The sequence below is a fragment of the Podospora anserina genome, chromosome 1, assembly GCF_000226545.1.
Source record: "Podospora anserina S mat+ genomic DNA chromosome 1, supercontig 2".
NCBI classification, from domain to species: Eukaryota; Fungi; Ascomycota; class Sordariomycetes; order Sordariales; family Podosporaceae; genus Podospora; species Podospora anserina.
Genome location: NW_001914855.1, coordinates 485335 through 494421, shown reverse-complemented (window position 1 = coordinate 494421; position 9087 = coordinate 485335). Strand labels below are relative to the sequence as shown.

The 9087-nt window shown below is 55.5% G+C and overlaps 4 protein-coding genes across 4 annotated transcripts; 1 reads left to right on the top strand and 3 right to left on the bottom strand.

Moving 5' to 3' along the window:
- Positions 1-46: 46 nt before the first annotated feature.
- On the bottom strand, positions 47-1343 carry PODANS_1_10260 (uncharacterized protein; the record flags this gene model as incomplete). Its single annotated transcript, XM_001908654.1, has 2 exons — positions 47-588; positions 650-1343. The coding sequence occupies 2 exons, from the start codon at positions 1341-1343 to the stop codon at positions 47-49; spliced, it is 1236 nt and encodes a 411-aa protein (XP_001908689.1).
- A 733-nt stretch (positions 1344-2076) lies between these two features.
- On the bottom strand, positions 2077-3525 carry PODANS_1_10250 (uncharacterized protein; the record flags this gene model as incomplete). The annotated part of the gene is made up of 1 exon (XM_001908653.1): positions 2077-3525. One exon carries the CDS (start codon positions 3523-3525, stop codon positions 2077-2079), a length of 1449 nt encoding a protein of 482 aa, XP_001908688.1.
- A 487-nt stretch (positions 3526-4012) lies between these two features.
- PODANS_1_10240 (uncharacterized protein) lies at positions 4013-7468 on the top strand (the record flags this gene model as incomplete). Its single annotated transcript, XM_001908652.1, has 2 exons — positions 4013-4260; positions 4348-7468. 2 exons carry the CDS (start codon positions 4013-4015, stop codon positions 7466-7468), a joined length of 3369 nt encoding a protein of 1122 aa, XP_001908687.1.
- A 118-nt stretch (positions 7469-7586) lies between these two features.
- On the bottom strand, positions 7587-8146 carry PODANS_1_10230 (uncharacterized protein; the record flags this gene model as incomplete). The annotated part of the gene is made up of 2 exons (XM_001908651.1): positions 7587-7803; positions 7863-8146. 2 exons carry the CDS (start codon positions 8144-8146, stop codon positions 7587-7589), a joined length of 501 nt encoding a protein of 166 aa, XP_001908686.1.
- Between the last annotated feature and the right edge of the window lie 941 nt (positions 8147-9087).

The following is a 9087-nucleotide window of genomic DNA, read 5'->3' as shown; positions in this document are numbered from 1 at the left end:
CAAAAAAAAAAAAAACCCCATTATATATCACCCATCTTCACCCCGCCTAAGCAGCATCCTCAGGCAGCACCTCCAAAACCCGCTCCACCATCTCAATCAGCTCATCAATGTCCGGCCTCTCACTCGGCTCAACCCTCAAACACCTCCTCACCACCTCCCGTATCGGCTCACTAATCCCCTCCTCTTCTGTCGCAGCCGCCGCCGTTGCGCCCCCAGGAGAAACCGGCCCCTTCCCCTTATTCTTCTTCGCCCCCGGCCCCTCATCCGGAAACCTCCAATCCCCACTCAGCACACAAATACTCAGCGACCCCCCCGTCTCATCCGACCTCATCTCAAACGGCGATTTCCCCACCAAACACGCATACAGCGTGCACCCCATGCTCCAAATATCAACCTTTGTGTCAACCACCGTCCCCGTCTTGACATCAAACAGTTCCGGAGCCCGGTAAGGCATGGTGCTATGCTCCGCAGCAGTATCCTGCGTTGCAATAGCCAACGAGCGGGAGGTGATTGGGAGAGGGGATTCAGCCACCGAACCGAGGTCCATGAGGATCGGTTCATCCCCCGAGTCGGAGATCATGATGTTTCCTGTTGTTTTCCGTCAGTTTTCCATGTTTGTTCGAAAGAACACAGATCCAGGGACACCAACCGGGCTTGATATCCCTATGAGCATAACTCCTCCTCTTCCCCCCCGTCTCCCTGGCCTGCGTGACCCTCTCATCCTCCGTCAGCAAACTCCTCCCCTGCTCCTGCTCATCGTCCACATCCGCCCCCCCGTTCACCGTATTCTTGCCCCCTAGTTTCCTCCCCGGCACAACCATCTCTTCTTGCCCCCCTGCCCCGCCACCGCCCTGGTAAACATGCATCCCCCTCAGCGCCCTACAGACCCCCAAAAACAACCCCATCAGCTTCCGTTCAGGAAACTTGGAATGATTCACCAAATTAGCATTAATCATGTCCTGCAGATTCCCCCGCTTGTAATACGGCAGCAAGACATAAACCGTCTTGCTCTCCTCCCCGCCGCCGCGCTCGGTGGCGATGGAGTAATCGACGCTGTGGATGATGCCGGGGGTTGAGCCGAATATCTTGTAGGCCTCGACCTCCTTCATGGCTTGGGCGACGGATTCGGCGCCGAAGGGGCAGCGGATTTTCTTGAGGGCGTAGAGCTCGTGGTTGGGGGAGGAGAGGGACTGGACCAGGTAGACGTAGGAGAAGCCGCCTTCGCCGAGGAGGCGGAGGATCTTGAGGGAGCGGGAGTTGATCTTGAGAGTGGGGGTTCCCGGGAGGCAGGGGAGGCAAGAGGTGAGGAGGGGGTGGAGGAGGTCGAGGAGTATTTGGGACATGGTGGGCGGTTTGGGGCGCGCTCAATCGTGGTGTTTTGTTATTGCTGTTGTCGTTCGTTGCCGGGCGCGCAATCGCATGTAATGATTAGGAGCCGACTCAACCGAGGGACGGGCTTCGTGTTTGGGCTGGTCTTCCGGGTATGGCTTGCTCTGTGCTGTGAGCAAATCAATGTGATGAACCGAGGATCCTGTCCTTTAGAAAAGTCGGTTTGCGCAAAAAAGTGTCAGCTTGAGATAGATGTTGTAGGAGGATTAGGTTGCGTCCTGCCATCTGGTTGCTGCTGCTGCTGCTGCTGCGCAATGCATGCTGCCAGCCGCTCGCTAATTCGCCCAAGCCGCAGCCGCCCAAGGGTCGGGGTCTTGGGTGGGGCCATACCTTGCACCAAGCAGCCTTACCTAACCTCAGCTATACCTGCGATGTCATTCCTATCTTTTGGATTTGGAACAGACAAGACGTATCATGGAACGGTAGACACAAGAAAGATATATGAACAACAGTTTTGAAGGAGCATAGCCATGTGTTGTTTCCTTTCTGGATCAAACATTACTCTACAGCGGATAGCTCACTTAGACCCGCCCTTCTGCCTCTCCATCACCCGCATAACATCCTCAAAATTGTTCTTATCGCCCTTCCTCTTCTTCCCACCCCTCTTCCTCTTCTCCTTCTTGTCCCCACCACCTCCCTCATAGCCATCACCATCCCCATCCCCATCCTCACCCCACTCAGACAGCTTCACCTTTTTCTCCTCAAAGTCAGCATCATCCTCCAGTCTGCTTGACCCAAATCCCATGTCCATATCCTCATCATCGCGCAACGACTCCTGCAGCTTCTTCTTGAGCCTCTCTTCCCGCTCTTTGGCCTTGATCTCCTCCTCTGATTTCTCCAGTGCGCCATTTGCCTTTGCCTTCTTGAGTGCCGCCTGCAGCAAGGGATCATCCAAAGACGGCGCCTTGTATGTTTGGCCCGTCGAAAGATCCACCTTTCCTCCTCTGAAATTCTTGAAATAATCTCTCTCCTCTGGAGGGCCGGAGCTAGGTTTCGGTGGTGGTGGCACAGCTGCCGAGTCTGATCTCGCCTTCTTATCCTCATCAGATGACGAGTCCGAGTCTTCGAGCGCAGTAATGGGTCGTAATCGGAGCCCGCGTCATCAAAGATGCTGATCTCCTTGCTCTCCTCCTCTTCCTTTGCCGCCCTCTCGGCTTCCTCCTGCTGTTTCCTGTAGAACTCTGGCACCTCCATACCAAGCACGCCGCGAGATGCCAGCGCGGCCGCTTCCCTGTCTTGTTCCTCCTCTAATAGTTTGTGGTCCACCTTCCGAATCTTTCGCACCTCATGGCCGTCCTCGTCAACAGTGATCTGAACCTCCCGACCCATGCTATCCTTTTCTATCCTCGTCCCCGGCGTCTTTTTCGCACCAATCTTCTTGAACTTGGACCCCAGACCCGACTCCTCCTTCGCCTTGGCCGCTTCCCTTGCCGCCTTCAACTCAGCCAGTAGCTGATTCCTCGACCTCTTCTGCCCTGGATTCAACGCAGCAGTCGCAAACTGCCCCTTCTTCCGCACCTTTTCCCTGGTCACAGCCTTGACTTCAGCATCAGCCAATTTCTCCAGGACACCGTCCACATCCTCCTCCACCTCCCCCTCTTCCCCACGCTCATCCTCGCCTGCCTTCTTCCCACTCCAGACATCCTCCCCCTGCTTCACCCTCCTCAACAAAGCAAAATCAAGCCCCTTGACAAGATGCGTACTCGCCAAGTCACCCCCCGCAATCTGACTGCGCATCCGGTCGTACGTCTCCCGGTCGATCTCCTCCTTTTTGAAAGCCTCCTCCAACGCCTTCAATCGTTCCGCTCTCTCATCCTCCTCTTCTTGCTCCCTCTGCCTGGCGCGGTCAACGTAGCCCTCTGCGAACCGGGACCCTTTCGGGGCCGAGGTCCGGAATCGTTTGGCTGTCTTTTCGAACTGCTTGTTTTTTTGCTCTGCTAGTTGCCTTGCGAAGTCGACTCGACCTGTTGATCGGGGGGTCATGGGGATGCTGGATTTGAGTCTGGAGCCGAGCGCGGCTGCTGCTGCTGGGCGGGATGGTGGTGGTGGTGGTGGTGGGGAGGAGGTGTCATTGTTGTTGTTGGTGGAGGAGGAGGACTTGGAGAGGAGAAGTTTTCGGAATTCTTGGTTGTTCATTTTGGGGAGTAAGGATGTGCAATGCGCTCTGGGTGGAAAAGAGCTGATGTTTTGTTTGGTGTTGAAGAAGCTTTGTCGCAAAGCGAGCGCAAGGAACCTTGCAAGGCTAAGCACGTATAGTTAAATATAAGTGGGGCGCAGGTTTAGGCGTCATGGTTACAGTGGGTTAGCTAGTTTTAATTGCAAAGGGTCCAGTCACGGGACCACGCGTTGTGAGGTGGGGCAGGCATCAAGGCCGGAAACGGGGCCTTTGGGGACAGGCCAAAGAGGTTCTTTGCCACTTGGAGTGAGAGCAAACTCGGCCGAGTGTTGGTTGCTTTTTGCGAGTAACGGCAGTTATTTGATACGATATCTTTTTCGTCGACTGACTTGACAGTATTTGGTCTTTTCATCGACATGAAACCGTCACCAACACCTCTCTCAGCTGCCGTTGGATGATGTCATTGTTATCGCTCAACCGCGTCTACAACAGCTTTGGTTATCCGACATGGGGAGTCGCTTGGAAAAGAACTCGGCTGCGGTGCAGAAGCGCATCGCGAGCCATGAGTTTGCCGATGAAGGCGGAGAGGAATACGAGGCCAGCGCCTTTGGGGGATTTGGCGACTATTTTCGGAGAAAGAAACTCAAGCTTCAGAACCTCGACGTCGAGTATCGCGCAGAAAAGGGCGATAAGCCGCAGATTTTCAAGGGAATCGTGGCGCATGTCACGGGCTACACTCAACCTCCTCTTCATGTGTGAGTTTTCTCTCCAACACCACAGATATATATATACATATATATGTTTAGTATCCGGATCTCATAACTGATGCGTAAGGTATATAGCCTTCACAAAGAGCTCGTTCAACATGGCGCTGGCTTTCTGCAATACCTCGATGGCAAAACCACGGCAACACATATCATCGCCTCGGCCATGCCGCCAAAGAAGTCCCTCGACTTCACCAACTACCGTGTCGTCAAGCCGTCCTGGGTGGTAGACTCCATCCAAGCCGGAAAGCTGTTACCATGGACCGACTACCGCGTCATCGAACAAGGCCCACGGCAAAAGACCATCAAGTTTGACGGAAACAAAATGACGAGCCAACAACCCCAATCGAAGTCTCCCACGGGCTATCGAGAACAAACCCGTGATAGCTTCTACAACAGCCAGTTCCAAAAGTCCTCCCAGCTAGCCTCACAACAGTCCAGCAGCCCCTTTCAACCAAGACCAGCCTTCAAAACCCACAACTCCAAGCACGAGAATATCGACGACATCGACGATGCCATGGACCTCGACACACCCTCAAAACCTCAAAACGAACCTCCCAGATCAGCCCAAAAACCACCCTCTCCCGACCCCATAGCACCACCACCACCACCACCACCACCCAAACCCATCCCAAACCAACCCCTAACCTCGGAAGAACACAACGCCCTCCTCCTCTCCGACCCGAAAATCCGCGAATCCTCTACCGCCAACCCCGACTTTTTATCAAAATACTACGCCACCTCCCGTCTCCACCACCTCTCAACCTGGAAATCCGACCTCAAATCCCGCCTCCAGAAACTAACCTCGCAATCATGCTCCCGTCCTTCCAGCAAGCGGAAACCCAACCAGAGAAGATACATCCTCCACGTAGACTTTGACTCTTTCTTCTGCGCCATCTCCCTCCAGAAATGCCCCGAATACGCCGACAAACCCACCGTCGTAGCCCACGGTTCCGGCACCGGCTCCGAGATTGCCAGTTGCAACTACCCCGCGAGGAAATTCGGAGTCAAAAACGGCATGTGGATGAAGCGCGCGCTGGAGCTCTGCCCAGGGTTGAAGGTCTTGCCGTACGACTTTGCGGGGTATGAAAAGGCGAGCGAGGTTTTTTATCAGGTTTTGTTGGGGGTGGGGGGTGTGGTGCAGAGTGTCAGCATTGATGAGGCGTTGGTTGATGTGACGGATGTGGTGCTGAGGGGGGTTGGGTCGACGGGGGTGGGGGTTGGTGAGGGGAGTGTTTGTCGGGAGCAGGAAAAGGCGGAGGAGATTGCGAGGGGGTTGAGGGGGGAGGTGAGGAGGAGGACGGGGTGTGAGGTTTCGGTGGGGATCGGGGGAAATGTGCTGCTGGCCAAGGTTGCGCTGAGGAGGGCGAAGCCGGCGGGGCAGCATCAGATTCGGCCGGAGGAGGTGTTGGATTCGATTGGGGAGTTGGGGGTGGAGGGGCTGCCTGGGGTGGCGGGGAGTATTGGGGGGAGGCTGGAGGAGATGGGGATCAGGTTTGTGAAGGATATAAGGGGGACGACGAGGGAGAGGTTGGTGAGCGTTCTGGGGCCGAAGACGGGGGAGAGGTTGTGGGATTATGCGAGGGGGGTTGATAGGAGCGAGTTGGGGGAGCAGCCGGTGAGGAAGTCGGTCTCGGCGGATGTGAACTGGGGGATCAGGTTTGTCAGTCAGGAGGAGGCGGAGGAGTTTGTGAGGAATCTGTGTGGGGAGTTGGAGAAGAGGCTTTTGGCCGAGGGGGTGAAGGGGAAGCTGTTGACCGTGAAGATCATGAGGCGGTCGTTGGATGCGCCTTTGGATCCGGCGAAGCATCTTGGTCACGGGAAGTGCGATACTTTCAACAAGAGCGCGAGCTTTGGGGTGGCGACGTGTGATGCCGAGGTGATCGGGAAGGAGGCGGTTGGGATCTTACGGTCTTACAAGTTCAGCCCTGGAGATCTGAGAGGCATAGGGGTCCAGATGACCAAGCTTGACCACATCAAACCGTCAGCAGCGCCAGAGGGCAGTCAGAAGAAGCTGAACTTTGGCAGTGCTGTTGCTGCTCAGCCTCCGCCACCGAGGAGAGAGAGGGAACAGATTGTCGACGACCACGTTCCGTACCAGCTCAAACGTTCATCCTCCTCAGGGCATGAAGTCGAACACGACCCCATCACCGAAGACCCATCAACACCCAAGAAACCCAGAGTCCACCCGGCACTCGCCCTCGCAGAAGCCAACGCTGCCGACGAAAAAGCCAATGCCCCGCTCAACGTCCGAGGAACACAATTCATCCTCCCCTCCCAAGTCGACCCTGCCGTCCTGGCCGCACTCCCCCAGGATGTCCGCAGCAAACTAATCGCCCGAGCCAAACGTCCCGCCTCCCCTGCCCCTGCTGCGAAATCCCGCTCCGGCAGCCCGGCCACGGCAGAGGAAGTCCCCCCCGACGTCGACCCCGAAGTCTTTCACTCCCTCCCAGAAGACGTGAGAGCAGAGATATGGGCTCAATACGGCGGCGGTCCATCCCGGCAAAGCCGGCCGCCCTCTCGACAAGCAGTCCGTCCGCAATCCCCCCGAAAAAACGGGACAATCCACCACCTCCCCAAAGAACGACATCCCCCCTCCCCCAAACGGGGGGGCGGTAAATCCCTTTCCAGTCGGGGCAAACAATCCGGTTCCGGGGGGGCCAGACTCTTTCAAACAAACTTTACCCGTGCCGTCCCCGGTGCGGTCGAGGATCTCGACCCTGAAGTGCTGGCGGCTTTGCCGGAGGATATGCGGAGGGAGGTGATTGACGATCACCGCAGGAGGAAGTTGAGTGTTGACGCTGCGCATCACCGCCACCGTCGACCTCCCGCACCGCCGCAACAGAAGACTTTGGAGTTTGGGAGGCCGCTGAAGCTGGCGTTCACGGGGGAGGAGGGGAAGGTGACGGGGTTGGAGGAGGTCAAAAAGATGGTGAGGGCGTGGTTTGAGATGAATAAGGAGGAGGGGCCGCATGAGATGGATGTGGAGGTTTTTGGAGGGTATGTCAAGAGGGTGGTGACGGTGGAGAGGGATATGGAGAAGGCGAGGGGGTTGGTTAGGTGGTTGGGGTGGTTGGTTGAGGAGGAGACGGAGACGGAGGAGGGGAGAAAAGGGTGGGAGGAGGCGGTGGAGGGGATCAGGGGGTTTGTTGGGGAGGGGGTGAAGGAGAGGGGGTTGGGGGGGTTGGATACTGGGTAAGGAATAAATAAGATGGATGGTTACCCGAACAGGACGTGTATTCTGAACAGTGTGGTTCGCTTGGTGTGTGTCATATATACATTACATTACTATGTTTTGAGAAGAGGTGGGGGCGGGTTTAGAAGACAGAAGCAAACACCATCATCCCCACTGCTCCGAACGTTACCAACAATGAGAGACCCCCGGCAAGACTGGCGGCTGCACTGGTGATATAAAGGGTCAACTTGAGGCTCCCGCCGCAGGACTGGGTGCTGTTGCCGTCGCAGGGGAGGTCGCATTCCTTGTCGGAGACCTTCGTGGAGAGGGTTGACAGGGTTTGGGAGCACCAGCATTCTCTGTTACGCACATGTCAGTCACGCCGCATGAGTGGAAGTGAGCGAGTGAGACAACACACCTGGAGTACTCCAACCCGGCGTATTTATACGACCCCTTGCCGCAGAACTCCCAGCACTTTTCGACCGTCATGATGTCGGGCTGCACGCTGTTGCTGCCGCCGTCGAGGGCGCGGCGGGAGGTGGTGTTGACGAAGAGATCGGTTGTTTCGGTGTAGCAGCCGTGGTAGGCGTAGCCTTGGCCGCCGGCCAGGATGGTGACTTGTTTCTGTGTGTTATCGTCATTCTGGGCGGCGACGAGGAGGCCGAGGAGGGATGAAAACAGGAGGGTGAAAAGCTTCATCATTATGGTCTCTCAATGGGTTGTGGAAAATGAGCGTGATGGAGGGAAGAACAGAACGCCGGTAAGAAAACGAAGGAAAAGAGACGCGTGAAAAAAAAAAGCGAGGGAGACCCAAAGCTTTTTGTTTAATCTTATTGAATGTAAGCCGGTGGCCCAATTTCCCCCAGACCAAGAAGAGCTGAAGCCTAGAAGCTGACAGGAACTGCGCGCCAGGAGGGCGATAGGGCTGACGATTTTGAGTGACAGCTAGGGGTGGAGGGGCGCTAGGCCTTATTTAGGTAGCGTTGGGCAGGGTTCGGGGTTTGTGAGCGTTTGCTGTTTTGGGTTTTGCTTAGGGCACTGTGATGGCATTTGGTGTTGGATGATATGAGAATATATTTGAAGGATAGAGGTGTAGAGGTAGTTTCCTGGTGTTTACGAAAGGCTTCCATGTCTTCTGTGTTGTGGGGGTTGTGGCAGTCGGTGGGGGGGGGGGGGGTTAAGAGACTTGCAGAGTACAAAAAGCGCTGTCTTTGTCCTGCTTACTCACACTTGGCCAAAGTTGAAATATCAAGAGTGTATCCAGCTTGATTTGAGTCCAACAAAATCGATATACCAGTTTTGCTTCTTATTTCTTGAACACACTGAGCTTTTTCTCTTGTTCCATCATCACAACAACCTGATTCAGACAACCACCTGCAGTTTCTGAAAGGTGGAGACGCCTCTCAACGACATCGCATAGCTACTTCTCCGCACCTCACAAAGTCTTCTTCTCACCCTCACCTCAGAAACACATCTCACTCACACGTCTCACCCGACGTCTCGTCCGCCATGGCCAAGGCAAAGGGAAAAAAGGGCAAGTCCGAGTCCAAACAGGCCAAGCTCGCCGAGAAGAAGCAAAAGCAAGAGAAAAAGGCGGACAAAAAGTCAAAGTCCAAGGCGTCCAAAAACAACGGCGACGTCGA